The 22,974-nt window shown below is 38.2% G+C and overlaps 2 protein-coding genes and 1 non-coding gene across 3 annotated transcripts; 1 reads left to right on the forward strand and 2 right to left on the reverse strand.

Moving 5' to 3' along the window:
• Positions 1-16,683, forward strand: fam83hb (family with sequence similarity 83 member Hb). Its single transcript, XM_047383112.1, has 8 exons — positions 1-307; positions 6,807-6,968; positions 7,882-8,214; positions 9,683-9,847; positions 9,958-10,082; positions 10,159-10,713; positions 10,856-13,235; positions 15,148-16,683. The coding sequence occupies exons 2-8, from the start codon at positions 6,846-6,848 to the stop codon at positions 15,166-15,168; spliced, it is 3,702 nt and encodes a 1,233-aa protein (XP_047239068.1). The 5' UTR covers positions 1-307; positions 6,807-6,845; the 3' UTR covers positions 15,169-16,683.
• A 49-nt stretch (positions 16,684-16,732) lies between these two features.
• si:ch211-199g17.9 (uncharacterized protein LOC108180085 homolog) lies at positions 16,733-22,921 on the reverse strand. The gene is made up of 9 exons (XM_047383116.1): positions 22,218-22,921; positions 21,618-21,680; positions 20,422-20,496; positions 20,217-20,264; positions 20,071-20,125; positions 17,724-17,813; positions 17,569-17,632; positions 17,394-17,460; positions 16,733-17,282 (listed from the first exon to the last, which is right to left on the reverse strand). Exons 1-9 carry the CDS (start codon positions 22,237-22,239, stop codon positions 17,191-17,193), a joined length of 576 nt encoding a protein of 191 aa, XP_047239072.1. The 5' UTR covers positions 22,240-22,921; the 3' UTR covers positions 16,733-17,190.
• On the reverse strand, positions 20,553-20,685 carry LOC124879999. Its single transcript, XR_007041195.1, has one exon. It is a non-coding gene; the product is annotated as a U8 small nucleolar RNA (small nucleolar RNA).
• Positions 22,922-22,974: the final 53 nt, after the last annotated feature.

Raw genomic sequence — 22,974 nt, forward strand, 5'->3', positions numbered from 1 at the left:
GGAAAGCCCTTCCTATCGGGAGTCGCTCCGCTCTTTCCTCTTTCACACAGATCATCTACAGCGATTCTCCCGCGGCGGCTCCGGAGGATCACACACCGCCGAGAGGAGCTCTCAGCCCGGGCAGCGAGTACACGGTCACTGTGCATGTTCCGGGGTAGCGCGGTTTGGGTGGAGCTCCTGACCGATCTGAGGAATGTGACACTCGGACGAGAAAGGAGGCCCGAGTCGGTTGTTTGACCGTGGAAGGCGAAATCCCCAGTCGGTACAAAGACAAGAGAGGGAACGAGTTGTGCTGCGAAGCGTGGAGGTACGAACTGGAAAACGGTGCCTTTTGGGTCAAAGCAATTATTTGCATAGCGCGGCCATAATACTTTAATTAGACCATCTCTACCTACTAACCGCTGTACTCTGTCCTCTTTATAACTACACTCTGAATCAAATTCTTATTTTTATTCTAACTTTAACTTATATTCTTACTCCTATCTTTATTCTATGTGAGCAGAATACAAAAGTTAAATGCATCCAGGGTACTCTCCTCAACAACAGGCTGCAGTTCCTAGAGGATTAAGTCATCCAGGTAGCTGCTGTGCACTGCAAAACCTGAACACTGTTGTTAGTACAGTCTGAGCAGACAGAAGGCTCTGTGTTGGCTGTTACCAACACACTGAGCTGTCCTTTTTTCCAGTCCACTGAAGGCAGAAAAAAAATAATGAATGTAGAAATAACATGAGGGCTTACCTGTTTAACATGCAGGCACTCTAAGAGAAGCTATATTAGAAGGGGAAAAACTACTGGCAATGAAGATGCACCGATCAGAGATTTTAAACCTTATCATTAAATGTTTATAGTACAATGAAACAATTACCTGAAACTGCCTCTCTCTACATCACATAAAAATTACCAATAAAGTCAAATCCTCCTGGTTAAAGGACAGAGGCATTTATAAATAAAACCCAATTAAGATGAATAACAGCATATGTCATTTATAAGAGATTATAGCTTTCAAACATAATATTTAAGAAGAAAAGCTGATTTGCTGTTGTGTTATATGTTGATTAATCATTCATTCTCTCACTCAATGTAATTTAAAGGAATCTTCTTTAATTGATCTTAATTTATATTAGTGTCCGAGGGGCCACAGCACCGTGTGTGAGAAAGCAGTCTATGTTACACTGCTCTGCAGCTGAGCAGGATTTCATTATTGTATCAATACAAAAACAAAATGATTAGAGTTGACATTTTAAACTGTTTTTAGCATCTTATATTTTGTTTAGCATGGTTAGCATTGTTAACATTACTAATAGCTTTCCTGATGTGTATTCCCTGTGCAGAATGCAAAACCCTAATTTAAATGTGAGATTTTCAAAGACTGGCAACATTTCCACGTCAAACACATTCCATGCCAGATAGAATTGGATTCCTCTAAAGGATAAAACAGATGAATTTTTCTGCAATATGTTTTTTCCACTCCCTGCTGTGGTATTTTGATTGATTTGTCGACATGCCCCTGTAGAAAATAGTTTTCTCTCTAAAAACGTTTCGCAGCTCTGTGCTTATTCTGATATCATTTTAAAACACTGCATTGATACGGAATATAACTAACTTTGAGTCTTCTGTGCTCAGTAACAACTTCCTCACTGGAGAGTGTTTTTGTCGGTGAAACCTAGCAAGGCTTATCTACGGAGCTTTTAGTGATCGGGGAAACAAAAATATTTTTAGTTTTCAAACAGCCATTCACCAATCAAGGTCAATTAGCACAAACCTGACAGATTCCAGTCACCAGCCTTATTCTCAGCACATCTCTAAACAAGTAGATACATTTTATAACTATGTCTCATGGTGTGTTTGAACTATGCTTTGCATGCTTTGGTGTTCTTTATGATGGGCTTAGTAGAGATTCCAGCCTTTTGATTATAGAGGCCTTTCTGTTGAGCAAGGAGGACTGGTTTGCAGGCTCTAATAGTAGCTTAACTACATGCACATAACCGTTCTGTTTTACAGCTTTAATCCTTGATTCAGTCAGAGTGAGTCACTGTGCAGGAATAGCCCCAACATGTGGTTGTAATTTGAATAAAAAAGGCCTTAAATACCAGCTCTGTGTGTGTGCCCTAATTGAATCTTGTCACATTTCCCATATGGCAACTGCTGCATCTCATTCATTACCGCTTTCTGCTTTGCATGTGTGTCGAAAAAGGCCTAAGTTTGTTTACAGAATTTGTGTTTGAGGATTAATATACTTTAGGAAGAGAGGGGCTGAAAGAGCAAAAATACTTTCATGCCGAGGCGGCTTAGTTTTCCATGTAAGCTGACTGCAGGCCTCAAAGCAGTTGGAACAAATGACAGGCACCTCAGAGGACCTGTTTTTCTAGCCACAGAAAGCAGGGAGATGCGAGCCACGGAGTGTTGTCACATTCAATATGGGTTCACTTGTCTTTGAGCTCTCTTTTGTGCTTCATTCAACAGCCGCGTTGAGTCGTGATGATGTATAGAGAGAGACAAGAGAAGCTCAGTGTATGGATTTATATGTTTGTTTACATTACTCCTACATCACTGAAAGCACTGCGGTGTCCTGACAGGAGCATCAGAACGTTGCAGCCTCCAAAACCTGTTCTCAGGTATTCTGCTCCTACTCCATTCACAAGTTATAACATCTGAAAGGAGAAGGAACATGCCAGATCAAACCTGGTGTTTGTTCAGCGAGGCGTGTTCAGATAGAAAGTGATACTTCTTCATAGTTTGTGTCTCCACAGCTTTTTTAAATTAACTTTACCCGTCAGGATGAATTAATTTTTACCATTGTTTCTTGTGGTTCATGCAGGAATATTTAAGTCTGTTGCAGTCTTGTACTACTAGCTTGAGCTAGTGTGTTTTACTCCCGCTTTCTTCATGTGACATTTAGGTTTGGCTTTGCCTCGTATGTGAAAGCTCCTTACCTGAAAGAGAAATACAGTGCTCCCGATCACCAACTTGTTTCGGTGCATGCAGTTTAGTGCTCACTTCTGTTGCCATAGTAGCAAACAAAGAATCAGTACCTGTTTGGATATCCTACCTGATATAGGTCTTACGTTGTCGTATTCCTCTACTGCCTCATCCCGCAGTGACCCACAGGTGAGCAGGGTGAAGAAGAAACCACAACGCTTTTTTTGTTGTCTCTGTGCTTGATTCAGGCGCTTAGCTCATAACCACCTCAGGGGTAAAATCCTTCCGTTTAATTATCAGGAAATTTAATAAATGATGATTCAAGTGTGGTTTTAAAAAACAAGCACTTTCAAAGACCTTAAACTCTTAGGAACAGATATTTCTATACTGGAAAATAGTTTGCACCTATTTATTAATTTATCACATCACTAAGACAAGGTTTTGGCAGGACTGGAGTTTTCTCCTACTAAATGAAGCAAAGACTGGTGGAGCAAGGCCAAAAGTGTAGGCTAGTACACTTTTTCCTTGCTTACAACAAATACAATTTTGGCTATACAGAGATATTTTGGGCGGCAAAATGCGGAGCCCGCGAGGGGACATGGGGGAATTTTTTTTCTTTTGCGTCCCCACGCAATACTTTTGCGATCGCTCGCAAAAGTTGTTAATCACCTTGGGAAAGTTGTGCATTTTGGAACAGCAGCACAGATGACAAACTGCTCACAAAACAAACAGCACTGATATGGCATTGGTATGGTTTATTTGTCATATGCAGGTTAACACGAAGTCAACAATGCGATTAAATGCTTAGGATAAGACGAACCGTTCAAATCACTATAAAAACAAAAGTGGCGTGCAAAAAAAGTACACATCATGCAGCAGTAATTAACAAAAAGGTGTCAGATGTGGTTTTGTGCAGTTTTATTGTCCAGAGTTCAGCAGTTTGACAGCATGTGGATAATAACTGTCTTTAAGTCTGATTGAAGATCCTTTTATTTAAGGCTTATTTCAAAATAAAACTCAATAAATCTCAAAAACGTGTCTCCCACAAAGTATTGCGAGATAACGCAAAGACTATTGCATGAAAACGCAAAAAGTATAGCGTGGAAACGCAAAAGTATTGCGAGCGAACGCAAAAGTATTGTGTGGGGACGCAAAAGAAAAAAATTCCCCCATGTCCCCTCACGGGCTCCGTAGCAAAAAAATAATAAACAGTTATGCTGTGGTAATGTTTTAAAACTACATTTGGCAAGCTCAGATTGATGTGTCTGTAAAGAAGCTGACTGGCGGCTAGCTACCTGATAAGTCGCCCGATTAATTAAAAAGGTAACTTGTAAACAGAGTGGAAAAAAAGTAAAATATTCTTCAATATGTTGCGCTATTATAAAGCAATAAAGGTTGTGGTCCTGTGTTAATTAAATATTAACAAATTTTTGTGCTAATACCACGATACCATGTTTATTATACTGTAAAAAAAATCCATTACCAGTCTATGCCTAGTTGAACATGTTATCGTCATTCAAATAATTATACACATTATTTAGGGTAAAATGGATCAGCTCATTTTAAGAATTTTAAAGCAGCTTTTTTATTTTTTTAACTTCTTTTATTTTAGTAACACTTTTAGAAAATATTACATCTTCTATTTATATTTATATTTTTATATTTTATTTCTATTTATTAATTATCAAAGCAAGTACTATCATAACTTTTAAAACCTTAGATGTTACAGTGCTTTTTTTAAGTAATCTTATAATTACTTGATAATAATTTTAAAAAACATAACTAAACAAGATGCTTGTGACCACATCTGAATTTCATGGGCACTAACAGCTGGTTTAAGTTTGTTGTGTTACCTAACATGGCTTTACATAATGAGCTAAACATTTTTTTCTGTTTGTGTTTGTCATGCAATTTCTTCAGCATGTGCTTCAGCCCATTTTGCATTCAAACCAACAAAGCTGCTACAGGTTATTTTAAAAATTAAAACAAAATGACAAATATTAAGTTAACCAGGTGTTGATCATTTTGGAAAATTAGCATGAATGTAGAACCTATTAGCATGTAATGGTATTAATAAAAAGGAAAAGAAGGACAAAAACAGAACCTACTTTTATGGTTTAAAATAAACGAATGAAGCAGAAGCAAGCCATTTTGTCCATAGATAAACCACAAAGCTGAAGTCTGTTGCAATTGTATCCTCTGGCCAGGCTACACCATGCTACTGGATGACTCACCAGTCCGCTGAGTCAAGTGGGTTCTTCCACTGTTTGTGGGCTAGGACTTGTACCCTTCGCTATCACCACAACCAAGCCCTGAACTTTTCCTAAAAGTTTACACAGAGTACATTACCCAGACTTTTATAGCAGGTACAAGCCCTCCCAGCCTGAGCCCATGTCACGCCCTAATAAATCAACCAGACTTCTAGTCAGCCAGGAAAAACTAAGGCTGAACATCTCCATGCATTTCTCCACACTTCCTTTTGGGATCATATGCCTATTTGTGGAAAAAAGGCCCATGAAATTCAAATGAATTAAAATTTAGCTTTAATCGCTCTATCTGGTATGTAAGTCACATGATCTGTTAACGTATCAGTCAGGAGGACACTGAGGTTGAATTCAAACCTGAAAGGTTTGTCAAAGTCTTTCATCATTATCTAATACGAAACACAATGTTGTTAGAAGTCCAATCTACTTTTATCTTTTGTGTTGCACATAAGGAATCTACTCATCGAGTATAATTGCAATGTTGACCTTGACAACTATGCTTTCACACCAGGTTATAAGTAAGTTAAAAACCCATGATGTTTCTACAATATTCTTTTCTTTTCATTGTGTTCTGTTTAAGGGTAACTGATATATTATCTTGCTATGCTGTTTTTAAACAGTTTTATGTTGTTAAAGGCCCATCTGGGCACATGCCTTGCAAATTATCAAAGGCAATAAATACTAAACACCATTACCTTAATGGTGTTTAGTATTTGTTTGTCTCCATGCAAAATAGGAAAACAAAGAAAGTTATGGGATAGCTTAAAGAAGACTTATGGCAGCCTTCAGACTCAACATTCTTGCAGCAAAACCTTTCTTGACAAGGGTTAACATCCAGCAACATGAAGCATGACACACCCACATGACAAGTTCATTTAGCAAACATAGGAACGGACTTGTCTATGCACCTCTTCGTCCCTTTCCCACCTCTCTTTTATGTCTTTCTTCAGTCCGTCTTCTTTCCATTGTTTTTTTCCTCCTGTTGTTTCTATGTCCAAAGACGTGTTTACAGTTTATACTACAAGCCAAATCCCACTGAAGTTGATCATTGGAATTATTATGTGATTTTTTTATTACCCAGTACAGGTTTGGTGTTCAAAGAAACAGACCTGAGTAATCTAAGACTGTAAAACCAGTTGACATCTTTCAAAACGGGATCCTGAATCTGTTTATTTACTTCTGATCCAACTCACCAATTGAAGGAATATTGAAAAAGAATAAGTCACAAGAATCCAATGTTTCTTTACTTACGGAAAAATCCAATTGTAATTATCTTTTCTAACTGTTAGAGACAGTAGGAATAAATCTGTCATAATATTACCTTTAATCCCCTGGCATTGACTTTCCAACAGTTGCTGTGTTTTCTGTAGAAAACATGCCTGCTTCTGTATCTCAACACAAAGTGGCCTTTATCTCATCGGGGATTTTTAATTGAATTACTTTATTGTTTTTCAATAATGAGGGAGTGGAGTGTTATTACAGTGACTGTACCTACAATAGCAAGGTGATTTAAACACAGGAAAACACCTTTTCCTTTGGACCTGGGTGCTTTCATGTTTGCTCTTGAGATTGTAAGACTCCCAATATAACTGTTGACCTTGCTTGTTTTTACCTTTCCTGCAGAGGCTTTTGACTTGACTTTCGACCACACCCAGTCCAACAATGGCGCACCGGTCACAGAGCTCGTCGGTTGGCGATAATCCGCTTGACCCAAACTATCTTCCCCCACACTACCGCGAGGAGTATCGTCTAGCTATTGATGCTCTGATAGAAAATGATATTCAGGTACCAATTGTGATTCTATCACATATTCCAGCACGTGACTAATGTATAAAAACAGATGAAGGGCTGTGAAAAAGCATTTGACTTTTGTAACTTAAATGTTCATCAAACAAATGATTATGTCAAACAAAAACCTTTGTAAAAAATCCTGATTTAACAAAAAATGTGTTAAATCATGCAATAACTTTAATTAACCACTGAGCTACTCAATTTTACTAGTCAGACCCAAGCATGATTAGTGTCAGACCTGTAATTTTGTGAAATCACCTATATGAAACCTGTCTCCACGAACTAGGGTAAAAGATTTTAAAAATTGTGCCGTGGACAGGTCACCAAAATTGATCCAAAAGTGCATCAGCAATTTATCCAGGAGATCACAAAAGATCCAAGAATAACATTCAAATCACTACAGTCCTCATTTGCTTTAGTTAAGGTCAATATTCATGATTCAACAATAAGGAAGAGACTGGGCAAAAATGGCATCCATGGGAGAGATCCAAATCTTCTGTTGTACATCTCAAATTAGCCATTATTAATGCTTCAATTAAATCTGCTCTCTAGCTGAAAATCTTGAAACAGAATGTCTGGCCATCAGTTTGTGACCATAACCCCAAGCTCACTTGGATGATGGAGCAGGACAATGATCTGATCTGAGTCCGGACTTAAATCCAATTGTGATATTGGGGCATGATCTTAAACAGGCTGTTCATGCTCTAAAACCTACCAATGTGGCTGAAATGCAATAAATCTCCGAAGATATTGGAGATTTGTCAAATATGAAAATTTGTTTGATGATCTGAAACATTTAAATATTACACAGAAGCAAAAACAAAAGTAAACAGTAAGGGTCAAATACATTTTCACAGTACTGTATATACTGCTTTTATAATGCACTGAACTTGTGGTGTCACACCAGGGCTACTTCGAATTCCTCCAGAAGTCAGATCTGGTGGGTTTCCTGTCCCAGACAGAAATTGAATACATCAAGTCCACACTTCAAGGACCCTGCCAGACTACGGGCGCCCCTGAGCTTACATATTATGAGGGAGGGCAAGACGCCGAGGGCTCCTCCGACACCTACTGGCCAATGCAGTCCGACATAGCTGCACCGGGGCTGGACCTGGGATGGCCGCTTCCACATCACAGCTTCATTGGACCCACAGAGGTCACAACTCTGGTCAACCCCTCTGACTCAGAAATGCCTAGCATTAAGGACCAGGCCAGGAGACTCATTAAGAATGCACACCAAGTAAGAAAAAAGGCCAGGGTGGAAGAGGGATAAATGTTAGAATGTGCAGACCTAATTTCCGTATTTATAATGCCTACAAATACTGTATGTATACATGAATGTATTTGGAAGCACATTTGTAGCTGGGTGGGTTTATGTCAGGCTCTGATGTATTTGTTCCAGTGATCTCCGGTCAGTATACCCTGCATAAATCAACTGTGTTCTCTAAACAAAAAAAAAAAGAGAAAACAATTTGATAAAGTTCTGCCAGGTTAATGTGTGTATTAGGTTGCACTTTTGTTAGTTCGAACTCCCCTTTTTAACCTCTGGCAATGTTTCCACCACTCCCTTTCAGTCAAATTTCCAACTGACTGGCCCTCAGCTAAATTAAAAATATGATTAATAGAAGAAAGGTTGCCAAATATGACAAGCAGTCAAACCTGTTGGTGTCAATGATCGTGTCTTTATTTGTTCTACGTTTCTGTTTGAATTTACACAGTACATGTCTGTGTCTTCCAGACATTTACTTTTAACATATCTCCTGAAGTCAGTGGCACAACATGCACATGGAGGAATGATAGCCTCGAAATAAAATGAGCCACTGCAAACCTTATGTAAATTTGCACTGCAGATATACTGAGCGTAGTCCAATGTGCATGTTATATCTATTTTGTTTTAAGCCTTTTATTAAGGCTCGAAACTGAAGTTGGACCAAAAACCTGATACATCAACAAACAGCAACCAAAGCCCTGTCAATAAATATAAACACAGCATTTCATACCTACATCCCTAACCATTGCAGTTTATCTTTCTTTGTAGTTAATTATTTTAATGCATTATGGACATAAATTGACATAAAATATTTTAAACCTTGTTCACAATTGAATTGTACATTTGTATCTGAAAACTTTGTCTCACTCTCTATGATTTATTTTGGTTTTGATCCCCACTTGGGCCAGCTTACTCTTAAAACCAATTAGGGCACAATGTTAGAAATACAGGAAATTGTTGTTATTATTGAATAGCGCGATAATGGTATTGATTGCCCTCATATTAATTTGCCCACATTTTATTGGTTACTAAGATCCATTTTATCATTGGGCATAAAGCCAATGCAAGTCAATCCACTGGCCCAATAAATTAATGGAAAGCAGAGTTTCAATGCGTAGCACAAAGAATCTATATATATATATATTTTTTTTACTGTCATATAACCGTCATATAACCGATATCCCTTACAACAGAATACGAATAAACAAAATTACTTTAAATCCTCTGTTGCCAAAGCGGGAATGAAAAGAGATAATTGGTAAAAACATCCTACAGTAGAAGGCACCATTTTTTTACTAAGAAATTTCATACGAATCGACCAAAACCGTGAAGGGTCAAATGACCTGCACCCATATAGAATTGTTAGAGAAATTGGTTATAAAATTGGCAATGCAATAGCTATTTGTTCCTAAAATAAGTGTGTGTTCTTGCTGTCTAGGTTATTGCAATAGTGATGGACGTGTTCACAGATGTTGACATTTTTGCTGACCTCTTGGAAGCAGCAGGACGGCATGTTCCTGTTTACATTTTACTGGATGAGAAGGACGCTCCTCATTTTGTCGCTATGGTTATGAGCTGCAAAGTCAATCTGGACTCCATTCACGTGAGTTCTAAGTTTCATTTCATTTTACATGTCAATTCTCACATTTCTCTTTTTACCCTTTACAATTATTTACACATTTGGCAGTAACAGGTAAAATTTCTGTTTTCTAGATGATGCGTGTCAGGACCGTTGCAGGAGTAAGATACTACTCACGGACCGGGAAATCATTTAAAGGACAGGTGAAAGATCGTTTTCTCTTGACTGACTGCAGAGCTGTCCTTAGTGGGAACTACAGGTAGGTCATTCAGTGATATCATTTATTTTATATTGTCAATTACTTTGTAAATGCTAATACCTTTTGTTTTGTCTAGTTTTATGTGGTCATATGAGAAGATCCACCGCTGCATCGCACATCTCTTCCTTGGGGAACTGGTCACTACTTTTGATGAGGAGTTTCGTATTCTCTATGCTCAGTCGGAGCCTTTGGTCATTGATCCATCCAGTGGACCACTCAGTATCCCCGACCCGGGCACCAGCAGCTACATGAACACACAGTTCGGTTTGAAGAGGACACAGTCTTTGCGTAACCCTATCGGTTACAGGAGACAACCTGAGATTACCTCAACCTTCCCATATGGGGAGTTAGATCGTAACTCTTCGCTGCCTTTCCGGAGGAATGACCCGTTTCGTCACACCATGGAGCCTAGTGCAGGAATTCCAATAGGAAAATATTCTCAACAACAGTTTCGTATCCAGCAGTCGTATCTGGAGCAGGGAAAGTCCATTGTATCCAGGCAGATGGAGATGAGCTCAAGTGCCTTCAACAGACACAGCTATGCTGAAGGAACTCAGGAAAGCTACTCATCTTCAAGACAATACATGAAACACAGAGTAATGAACAATCTGGATGAAACAGATTTTCGGAGGTAATTTATTCCACAAGATGCTTAGGTTTAAAACTTAATTATTCTAAATTATCTAATGTACTATAATTTGTGTAGAAACTTCCATACATAACTGTTTCATTAACAACTAAATCAAGTAAAATGAATAATGTTTTCTTTACAGAGAGCAAATTTCAAGTACCCATAACTACAATGAAGGTCCTGGTCCTGGTTCTGGCCACGGACACTATGACCGACTTCGAGGCCGTCCTGCTCACCTTCAAATTGACCAATACTCAGAATCAAGTTATCACTCAGATCTGGAGGCTCCACCTGGAAGCAGAGACTGCTTTTCATCTGAGGACCTGAGAGGACCTGATGGGCTCCATACCCCTCCTGTTGCTGGGAGGTATGGAGGAGTATCTGCTAGTCGGAGACCAACCATAGGTCAAGCGTATGCTTGTCAGAGCTCACCAACGCATTTGCACCCACCTGAGAAAGAACAGTTTCAAAAGCAATCTGATCAAGAGTATGATCAAGATCCAAGTGTAAAGCAAGGCATGAGAAGTTGGAGAATCCACTCATATCTGAATACTTATGAGGATGGAGAAGAAGGATTGCCTCAGCCTATGGGTCTTGATGCATTTGATGAGCCCCTGGCTGCTGAGCAACCAGGTGTACCTGAAAGTTTAGCTCCACGCTTTGGAGTAAAGGATCCACCAACTGCTCCCCCCAAGCCCAGACCGGATATACCGAGACCCCGCTTTGGAAAACCAAAATTACCTGAGAGCACCAATAAAGACTCTGCCCCAAAAGCAAGCATTGATGTGTTTCCCTCTTACAGCGATTTTAGGTCTTCTGTTTTGGAGAGAAGAGACAGAGAGGTAGAGAAGGAAAAGGAAATGGAGTCAGAGAAGGGCTCAGATAGGGGGGGTGTAGAAGATTTGGATGTTAAGGAAACTTCTGATCTCTTTTTGACCAGGCACGAATCATTCCGCTCACGCATAAACCCTCTCCTCCAGCGTAGCTCTCGTCTGCGCTCCTCGCTTATATTCACATCTTCCAAAGCAGAGATACACAGTGGCAGTCTAGGTCTAAAACCAGCGACACAAGAAGATGAACAGTTGAATTCGGTACGCACCTCCTCTCTTGTGGCCCAGATTCTTGAAAGGAGAAAGTCTTGGTCTCGTGAGCCTTTTGAGTGGCAAAAAAAAGCTGAAGAAAGAGACAATGAAAAAGAAAAGGAGGAGAGAGAGAAAAATGTGAGGGAGAAAGAAAATGAGAAGAAAGAACAGCAACAGAAAAAGGAACTAGAAAACAAATATCCGATTAAGGAAAAAGAAGAACCCCATACTACTAACAAAGAAGAAAAGACAACACTAAGCGTTGAGACAACTGAAGTCAAATCCTCAGTAAATGTAAATGACCTAGCTAGCAGACTACAGTATTTTAAAGATCTGGATAACAAGAGAAAAGCTTCAAAAATGGATACAGAGCTATCTCAAAAAGCCTTGGAGCCCGCTGAGAAAAAGCAAGTCCATTCTGAGAAGCCTCCTCTTAACACTATGGCTCCTCCAAAACCCCTGCCTGTAAACGTCAATTCAACAGAACAAGAGCCCAAGAAGCCAGATGTCTCAGCAAAACTGGCAGAAGTCTCTCGCAGACCTTCAGTAAGTTCAGTCAAACCTTCAATAATAACTCCAAAGCCTTTTTCAAGTTCCCTGAAGCGTTCAGAGATACTGCAATCCCACAAAACAGAGAATGAGACAGAGAGTCAAAAGAAAGATGAACCTAAGATTCTAAAACCTCCTCCATCACCTAAGATCTCCTGGAAGGATCAGCTGAAGCCTAGGTCGCTGAATTCACGTCGCATCTCCAGTGGCGAAGATATTCTGTCAAAAGATGCAACAGATGCTGAGAAGAGTGAAATGAAAAAGAGTCGCTCTCACAGTTCTTCAACACTGCCACATGCAGAGTCTAAGGAAGGACTGCACAAGGTTATGGGATCTAATACTTCAATAAACACAATTGGTGAGGGGAAGAGTGATGGTAAGACGCTTGAATTCCTGAAGAAACAGACCCAGAGATTAAAGGGGCTTCTGGGGCCGAAGGACAAAGAGAAGAAAGCCTCAGGAGATGACAGGGGCATGAGCACTGTCATGGAGGTGGCTGACGATTTAAGCAAAAAGCAGGGCACCTTAGCAAAAGTCATAATGTCCACAGCTACCGAACAACCTGCTACAAACCTCAAAGAATCCACTGGGAAATCAGCCTCATCACGCTACCAGGCGCCGGGAAGCTCCGCTCTGTACAGCAGCAACCTGCGAGACGACACTAAAGTCATTCTGGAGCAAATCTCTGCCAACAGCCAGAAAAACCGCCAGGAGCGAGAAGAAACCGGAGGGGCCAAAGACAGCGGTACCACGGACAAACGACAAGAAACACAGAACCCCTTGAAGAAGAATCGATTTCTGCGACCAGTGGGCAACACCCAGGAGAGGGAGGGGCTGCTGAAGAGGATAGAGAGTCTGAGGAAAGAGAAGAAAGTCTACAGCCGCTTTGAGGTAGTTTGTCACCATTGATGGAAAAAAATATAGATAAAAGCTTAAACTATTGAATGAGTGAATCTAGATAGCAAAACAATAAAGATGTTTTAGATTGTTCAACAGTGGTAAACTACATCTGTCAAGATAATGTATAGTACAGTGAGGTTACAACAATGTTATTGAATCATCTTGTCAGTGTTCTGAATCCTAAAACTGAACCAATTTTTAGCAGTGTTTCGAAATGGAAATGTTCTATTTTTTAATAATTGTTCATTTGCTCTGTCTTTGAAATATTTTGAACTGTTTACACACAAGCTATTAAGTGACAGGAATATAGGGACTTTAACCAAAATTAATGCATTTTATTTTGGTGAACAAGCTAATGTTTTCTGCCTAATATATACAGTGTTGTGAACAAGTATTCACCCCCTTCCACATTTCTTCCAAATTAGCTTTTTTGTCTGACGTATGTTCCACATCATAACATCACATCACATTTTAAAATCAGAAAAAATATAACCCAAGTAAATACCAACATCACTTTTCCAATGATAATTTAATTTATTATGGGAAAAAGCTATTAAAACCAACCTGCACCTACTGTGTGTGACAATAATTACCCCCTGAACCTAAAAACTGGTTGTGCAACCCTTGGCTGCAACAACTGCCATCAATTGTTTGCAACAACTAGCAATGAGTCACTCTTCCTTGCAGAATTGTTTTAATTTAGTCACACTGAAGAATTTTCAAGCATGAATAAAATGTTTAACGCCATGCAGCAGCATCTCAATTGGACTGAATTTCAGACTTTGACTAGGCCACTCCAAAACCTTTAGGATTTCCTGGTATGGAGCAGAATTCATGGTTCTTGTCGTCCTGGTCCTCAACCAGCCCCAGTACATCAACCTATTACCACCATGTATAAGCGTCAGTATGATCTCCTTTTTCTGACAGGCTGAGTTAGTTCTACTCCAGATGTGATGGGACATAGACCTTCCAAAAAGCTTGTCTTTCGTCAGTCTACAGAATGTTTTCCCAAAAGACTTAGGGATTATCAAGTTAGTTTTAGGGAAATTGACCATTTTGTTGTTTTGGCCAAGCAGGGGTTTTTACCATGGATGCCAGTCTCTTTGTTACTGTTGATTCACGAAGGAAAGTGAGGCCTGTGGATGTTGTTCTGGGTTCTCTTTTGACCTCCTGGATAAGTTGTTGCTCTTGTTGGTGGGCAGGCCTCTACTTTAAAGATTTACCATTGTTCCATGGTTTCCCCATTTTGTACGTAATGCCTCTCTCTCCCTGTGGTTCGATGGAATCGAATAGTTTTCCAGAATTGTTTCTCATCTGTTCTTGAATTTGTTTGGATTAGGTCACTGTGTGTTCCTCTTTGAGATCTTTTAGCCTACGTCATGTTGTCAGACAGGTTCCATTTAATGGGTTTCTTGATTCTATGAGTCTGGGAGTAATCAGGTCCGTTGAATTCAGTTGTATGGAAAATGTGGTTAACCACAGTGAAATCATGATTGATCAAAAGGCCAATTATATTTTCACACAGGGCCAGGTTTGGGTGGATAGCTTTTTTCCCTTAATTAATGAAATTTTCATTTAAAATGTTTGTTTTGTTTTCACTTTGAGAGTCTTACATATTCAAACCGACTGATTGCCTGAAACACTTAAACATCCCAAAAAAACAAAAACAGAAGTAATCTGTAAGGGGGAAGTTACTTTTCACATCACTGTATATAAGAAGTCCACCCCAATTTCTATGCATCGTTACCATACATAACCTTAAAATTCAAACAGAATACATGAGTATAATTAAGCCAATAAGAGCATTACTGATGTTTCACATTAATAAAGACATACAGGGGAAGAAGAAGAAAAAGTGCAGAATTACTCTATTTCACTGTTATCCCTGTTGCTCTGTTAACAGATGGGGAATAGCCTGGCATAACGAAAGATGGAGGATCGACCTTTTATATGGGAACTATTTACGCAAGACGATCAAAAACAGCCATTGCCAACTTGTGCCAACAACAAGCTATCACTCCTCAAAGTACTTCTAGTGCAAGACCTGCAGGTTTTCTGGAGCTTCACAAAGAAATAATAAAACTTGAAAAGACTATATTGAAAATGCTGAAATCAACATGATGCCACTGGGTTTGGAATGTGCCTCTTTGCCAATAAATGGTACTACTTTGTCTTTATATGGTGAATAAAAGACAAAAGTGACTACTTGCACACTGGCTCTGTTGGCTAACGTTTCACCAAACAGAAAAAAAGGTAGGCTGATTCACATTAAAACCAAGCTTGTATGAACGTGACTGGGGGACTTGGAAAATGAAAACAAACAGACTGCACCTTACAGCAGACAGAAGCAAAACCGATACATGCCAATTAAAAAAGCACAACAGTATTCTGCAGTAAACGTACAGTACCAGTTGTGTGTGTTCCTAGGAATGTTTGTGTGCCTTTGACTAGTTTGTAGCTTAACATGAGAAAGTGTCCTTGTGGTTTCATCATGTGCCAATGGCTCATCGAGGCCGTTACTAAAGTTGGAGAATTAATGCATTCCCAAAGAAATAAAGATGTGAGTAATATTGAGAATGAAGTTTGGGGAGGACTGTTTTAATAAAGAGAATAAGGTGTGCAAATAAAGCTCAAACTGCATTAGCAAGAGTGGGTTTTGATAAAAGTCAAAGCTGTAGTGAAATTTATCATGATAAGAGAGCAAAGTCTACCTTTCTAATAAGGTGTGGAGCCACTTTTCAAGGCTAAAGATGTCAAACATTCAGGGAGGGGATCTCCTGGTCAAAGGACTTGATGTATGTGTGCTACCCTTTGTTTTATGTAAATAAAAATGCAAATCATTTACAGTTTCCCTGAGTCACTGTAAAAATGGCTGTGACAGCATGCTGCTTTTTTATTTTCTGGGTATTTAACAAGGCATTACCTCTAAAAGAAAGCAAGAGGAAAAAGCTTTGGATGTATTGCAGAGTTGTGGAGGAAAGGCATGCTACCTTACATAACTAACATTACTTCTAAGGCCTACACCCTAAACAGGACGCCTGATGTTGGCCTGACAACAATTGAAAAGAAGGCTAAAGTGTTTCCTTGACACCTTAAGAGGGCATGAAATTATTTTGTGTTTTTGTGGAGTACGTGTGTAGAATGGATTTACTGCTGAGGGTCGATTTAAAGTTTACATGGTTTTTGATTCACCGTTCTACTGTACATATTTATATATAAAGAGCTATGTTCATGTTTTGCCTTATGAATTCCTGCACTGTAAAAGTGATTTAATGGTGTTTTTTATTAACATGAGTATGGAGTCATTTTCCTTCAATATTACCAATATTGCTGAGGATAAATCCGTTGCACAGGGTTATTGTGCTCTTTTTAAACATTTAATAGTATTACACTTTTTAATTTCTGCAAAAAATGTATTTCATTAAATACTTAAAAATGATGTTTGTTGTGGCTGTGTGTATATAAACAGCTCTATACATCAACTGAAATTTGAATTAAGGGGTTTTTGTGTTTATTTTTGGTTGTTGCAGAAAAATTAAAAAGTTGCAATGGTTAAATTTTTTACGTTTAGAAATTTGTGAACACTTTAACATCAGTATAGTATACCTCAACAAACAGAAAAACCTGACACAGATCAAGAAATGAAACATTCTGGATCCACAGCTAAATCCACCGCATAAATGTTACAAACAATTTAAATAATAAATACAAAGAAATCTCACACAAAAGAAACAATATGAGCCCATCAAATACTTAATAAGCAACTATCTTAGACAATGTAAAATGTATGAGTTGACTGTTTAAGTCTCACTCAGGAAAACACTTACAAAAAGGAAATTTTATGTTTAAATCTTACCTGAGATATGCAAACAAAGTGTCCCAGGCTCAGAATAAAGCAAAGGACTCATGGCTCTAAGTCCCAAAAACTAGCAACAAGTAAGCAGGTTTACTCATGAATCTGTGCAGCTGTAGTCTCCAACTGCTTCAGCTCCTCTAACTCTTCGTCGAGTTTGTGCAGCTGAGCCAACTTCACTTGTTCTATCGGAACCACACAACGAACAATTTAAACACTACATGCATGCATAAAAAAATGATTCACCGCAGATGTGCTCACAGATAACTGTGGGAAAATCCAGAGGGAACACTTACCAGCTGATAAAAGCTGATGTTTTATATTTTCAGCTTTCTTCAATTCATCTGGGTGTCTCTTTGGATTCTAAATAACAATTTTAAGGAGACATATTTTCTTGTTTTAGTTGTTATAAGAGAAAGAACAGAGAAAGGAAATAAGGCAAATTATATTTTGACATAAAAGAGAACTTACAAAGACAAAGTCAAGTTGCTTGTGCTGCTCTATCAGTTGCAGAAGTTGGTTTTCAAATCTCATTCTGTTGAAATCAAATTGCTTTTGCAAGTTAATATGGCATATTTTTAGTCAATGCAGCGAATGTAATTAATTACCACATTATGAACAAGTACCGTAGTTTCCTGTGTTTCAGCTTGACTTCCTGGATTTCACATCTGTATTGTTCCAGCAATTCCTCACTCATCTTGTTCTGGTTCAACTGCCTGCAAAACACATTTTAGCATGTTGAAGATATCAAATACACAATATTTAACATAAATGAAATCATACCACATTCTACAGTATGACTAATTTACTGATTCTTTTAAGGTAAAACTGATCTGAAATTTCCTTAATATGCATCATAATTATGACCTTCCAAAACTAGTATATCATCCAAGCTGTAAGTAGATAACAGATCACAAGTTTAACATTAAAGACACATTCAGGTCAAATCAGACTATCTATTTAACCTAACATGCATGTTTTAACAATAAGAGGAAGCTGAAGTACCAAAAGGAAATCCACATAAGCACTGGGGAAAACATGCAAACTCTACAAGCCTGCACAGCTGAGATTCCAACGTTAGACGTTCGTGCAGGAAGGTGGCAGGTCTTACCATTATGCCACCATGCTGCCTTTGTTTTGCAGCTTTCCTGCAACAATTTTCGCAAACCCTTTGTCTTCACAGGTCAGAATTAAAACAGAGTGCGTCACAACAGCCACTGATGTATTTTAGGACAACGCTGGACAGCAGGAAATTCTGGCCTTTTCCTATCGGACAGTTAAGAAAAATGTAAGGCATGACTGGATATTTCTTTGTCCTACAGCAAGAATATGACCCAAACCGAGAACTAAAAATGAGCCTGCTTCACCAGGGCTCATCAAGCTTGTTATGGCAATAAACAAAGTAATGATGGCTAAAGAAAAGCTGAGTTTGAAAACTACAATAAATACCAGGCAAACAAGGTTTCATTACTAATGAAGAAAAGAAGTGCAATATACCAACACAAATGCACACCTTTGTACCCAAGGTAAAGATGTGCAAAAGGCCATTAAATAAACGCATCTAATACTGCTGCAACATAAATTGACACTGAAATGTTTTTAAAAATCCAACCCTTTTCAGAGTAGAAAAAAAGTCACACAATTATTGAACAGCTTAGTGGGCTGTGGTAAAACTGACTGATCCTTTTTTTCTTCAATGAGATTAGGTTACTGTATACATTGAACAATTTTATCAAAGTTAACATAAGAAAATGAAAAATGAAATGTTCATTTATTAAGGGAAAAGGTTATCCAAAACAACCTGAGCCTATGTGAAGAAATAGCAGTCCCCTAAACCTACTAATGGGTTGTGCCAGTCTTGGCTGCAGCAACTGCCGTCGAGTGTTTGTGTTAACTGGAAATCAGTCTTTTACATCACTGTGGGGGAATTTTGGCCCACTCTTCTTTGCAGAATACTTTTAATTTGGACACACTGGAAAGGTTTGGAGCATGGATGACCTGTTCAAAGTCATGCCATAGGATCCCAATCCAATTGAAGCGCCGACTTTGACTAGGCCAAAATCATCAGTTTTTTTTTCTTTTTGTTTTGGACATTCAGAGTTGGACATGTTTGGTGTTCTTTGGATCATTGTCTGGCTGCAAAACCCAAGTATGCTTCAGTTGAAGGTCGTGACCTGATGACCGCTCATTCTCCTTCAGGATTTACTGCTAGAGAGCAGAATTCATGGTTCCATAAATAACTGCCGAGTTGTCCATATCCTGAAGACGCAAAGTATTTCAAAATCTTTGCACTTGCACCGCCAACTTTGACTCTTGGTATGATGTTTTTCTCTGAAATTATCTGTTAGTTTAACACTAGATGTAGTGGGAGTCACACCTTTGTTCTGCATTGTGTCTTTCTTGTTTATCTCTATGCTCTATAGTCACCTTCTTCAGAGCACCTGACGCATTTTTCTAAAGGTGTGGTTTTGTCTTGGCATAGGTCTCCCAAGGATGCAATTTTTGCTCAGTCTCTTTTTTTCTTGTTTAGTCAGTTAAGGGATTTCTTTATTCTACAGGTCAGGAAGTAATCCGGTCTAAGTTAAAAAATATGGTTAATGAATTATTCAACAAGGGGGACAGTTATATTTCTAAATAGGGCCAGGTGGCTATGGATTAAGTTGATCTCTTATTAAAGGAAATCGTCATTTCAAACTGCTTTGTGCATGTCTCTGTTTGTCTTTGTCTCATAATAAAATTGGCATAATACTTTAAACAGTGTGTTGACACATTAAACAGGAAAAAACCCGATTTAAGGACAGTTAAAACAGAATAAAATATTGTCAAGCCAAAACACCAGTTTTATATATTGCAAGTTCCTGCCATCTAGTGGTAGAAACGCTACTCTAACAAGTATAGCAGATTTCAGTTTAACGTTTTTAATTGTTTTTTAAACTGTAAAAAAAAAAAAAAAAGGGAAAAAATGCCTTTAACCTGTCAAAGTCCTGCTCAGACTCTTCACACTGCCACTGCAGCTTCCTACACGCCCCTGACAAAACAAACAAAAAACCACCAATTATATGCGTCATTTAAAATGTGTGTTTACTAAAGATTACAGTGTTTGTTCATCCAGTGTGCACCTTCTTTATCTTTATGGATTCCTTCTATTTCATTAACGGAAGTTAGTACTGAAAAACAAGAACAATCCATGTATTATATATCTAAAAAAAGATGTATTAACCTTCATTTTACTTTTACTAATGTAGTGAACGCTGAGACAAACATCGTGTTTGATACATTTATTATGGTCTAAATAAAATGCTCAAGGACGGTTTAGTATCTTACAAATTACTAGTTCCTTCTGCAAATTGTCACTGACGGACTGGATGTTTCTGACTTCCTCTTCAAGAAGTCTTTTCTCTGTGTTAAGAGAACATGTATGTTAACATACAGATTAATACTTTCACAACTTTATAATCAGAATGGCTCAAGTAGGGTGTTGCTGTTCCCTACTAGAGGGAGATACTAATCATATCTCATGAACCTCCATTCATCATGTTCTGAAACTCCACGAGTGGAGTAACAGGTAAGGATGTACCTCACTGACAATACTGAGGAAAGAGCAAGGGAAACTTCATATTATGCGCATTGACCTATCTCACTCACGGTTGCAAGCAATCTTCGTTCGTGCTTTTATTTAACCGAGTAAATACACACCTCCCGAGCTTAACTCTTGTCTGAATAATATACATTTTCCATTATTTTGGTTATTCAGGCTTTATTTCTTCTCAAACTGACACGGGAATGTGTCTTCATTTACATATCGTCATCACAACGTGGATCCTTATTGGTACAAACCTTTAAAACGATTTCTACAAAATTACACCCACGAATAAAAGCATTTTCAGGTTAAACACGACGCCCAGATACACTGAAGATCGTTACTTTGCATTTTAAACAGTTTTAGTCGGTTAAAATCAGCGATTAAACTTCCGGATGTGTCGTTTGACAAAGATTATGCAACGTGTCAAGATGGTTCCTCCACTGCTAGCTAACACGGCCTGTTAACTCAATCTGTGCGATTATATGTGAAGATATCCACTGATCAGATCAACAATATTAATTAATTACTAACACAGATTTAAAATAACCCAGAGACAAATTTATCCTGGACGTTTTAAATCGGCACGCATGCGCACAACATCGCAGCAATACAAACAAGAAAGACGCAACAGTGACTGTACTGGCTTTAAATGTCCGTGTTAAACAATGTAAACATTTAAATGCGAACGAGTGTGATTATTCAAAATTTAAAACTGAACATTAAATATTAACTTTCAACAAAACTGTATTTTTTTTGTGCTGAACCGTAGAAATCTTAACGCGTTCCCTTTTCGTCCGAAAGATGTCGCTATTGAGCCCTACCAAATTCAACGTTGTCGCGTCAATAATGAAAGATATCTCTTAATATAATATGTAAATAGCATTTTAAAACATACAGTAAACCAAGTAAAATAAAATGAAATCTTAAAAAGATGTACCTTGTTGCAGCATCCTTAGCTTGCCCATGACCTGTTCAACTTTGGGCTCTGGCACATCTCCACCTGACAATTTGATGCATTAAATTACATTCTTAGTGTTTTTACATTTACCTGTACATTCTCATCATTTTTACTATTTTTACATTCTTTCCATGGTGTGACAATACTCATTATGCCAGTGCTGAATCCTGCAATTTATGTGAAGAACTAATAATTCGGGTAAAGGAAATATTAGATTTTTCTATAACGTTCTACCAAATACTAGCTTAAGATGCTAAGTAGCATTGGGTTGCCAATAATAACAACTGAAGTAAACCCCTGTTGTAAATAAAAAGTGGTAAATAAAACAGAATGTACATTTTTAATTTTGTTTTCAACTTTTTTATACATTATAAAACAAACAACACTGTTTCTGTAACACAGCCGTTACATGTTAACCAACTGAAAAAACTTGATAGCTTAATTCAAGCTAAATGTGCCGCTGAAGCTTCGCTTAGCAAACAATTAATTCCTAAAATATTTGCAGGGTACTAGAAACATATTTAGGAAGCTAGGAACTAAAACACAATGAATTATGTTCCTGATTTAGTCGAGTCATACCGCCTGGTTCACTCATGTTCATCCAGCAAGGCCTGTCTCTGGGTAGCTCCCACTCGGTACTCGACTTGGCGGCCTTTAGGACAACCAGTGTGTAAGCGCCTCTCCACTTCTCCGTGCATAAAAAACTTCATTTATTTCAGTTATTCGACTGATAAAATGAATGTATTATATAGATTCGGAGAGATATACTTTAAGAGTTTATTTCTATTAATTTGTATGATTTTGGCTTTCAGCTAATGAAAACCTGAAATTAGGAAATTTGGTTATTACCTAAAAACAATGCAGAAATAATTTTACATAGAGAAATTTCTAGCCTACTGAAAAGCAACCCCATACACTGTAGGGCACTAAATATTTAGTCATGCTCTTTTTACTTGAATTACTGCATCAATGGAACACTTCCAATGTGGTCTGGATCAGGAGTGGCTTAACACAAGTAAACTGCATGGTTGACTTCATTCATGTTTTAATTAAGATGTGATGATCAAAGACTTAAAAAGATACTTGAAATACATCACTCAGTGTGAATCTACTTGAGTTCTACTGAAATAAACATTTCAAAGATATTAAAATGAGTTTAAGTACAACCATAGTGTAAAACAAACTGGTAAATACTGTTAGAGTAGCTTCTGTTTTCCTGATGGGATTATTTGTGTTTAGAAATATGCTAATGATAAAGGGATTTCTCTCTCACATGTGCAGTAATGACTCTGCAAGCAGGACAGTTGCTTACATGTGAACAACAAGTGTTCAAAAG

This window comes from Girardinichthys multiradiatus, chromosome 13 (assembly GCF_021462225.1).
Source record: "Girardinichthys multiradiatus isolate DD_20200921_A chromosome 13, DD_fGirMul_XY1, whole genome shotgun sequence".
Classification (NCBI taxonomy): domain Eukaryota; kingdom Metazoa; phylum Chordata; class Actinopteri; order Cyprinodontiformes; family Goodeidae; genus Girardinichthys; species Girardinichthys multiradiatus.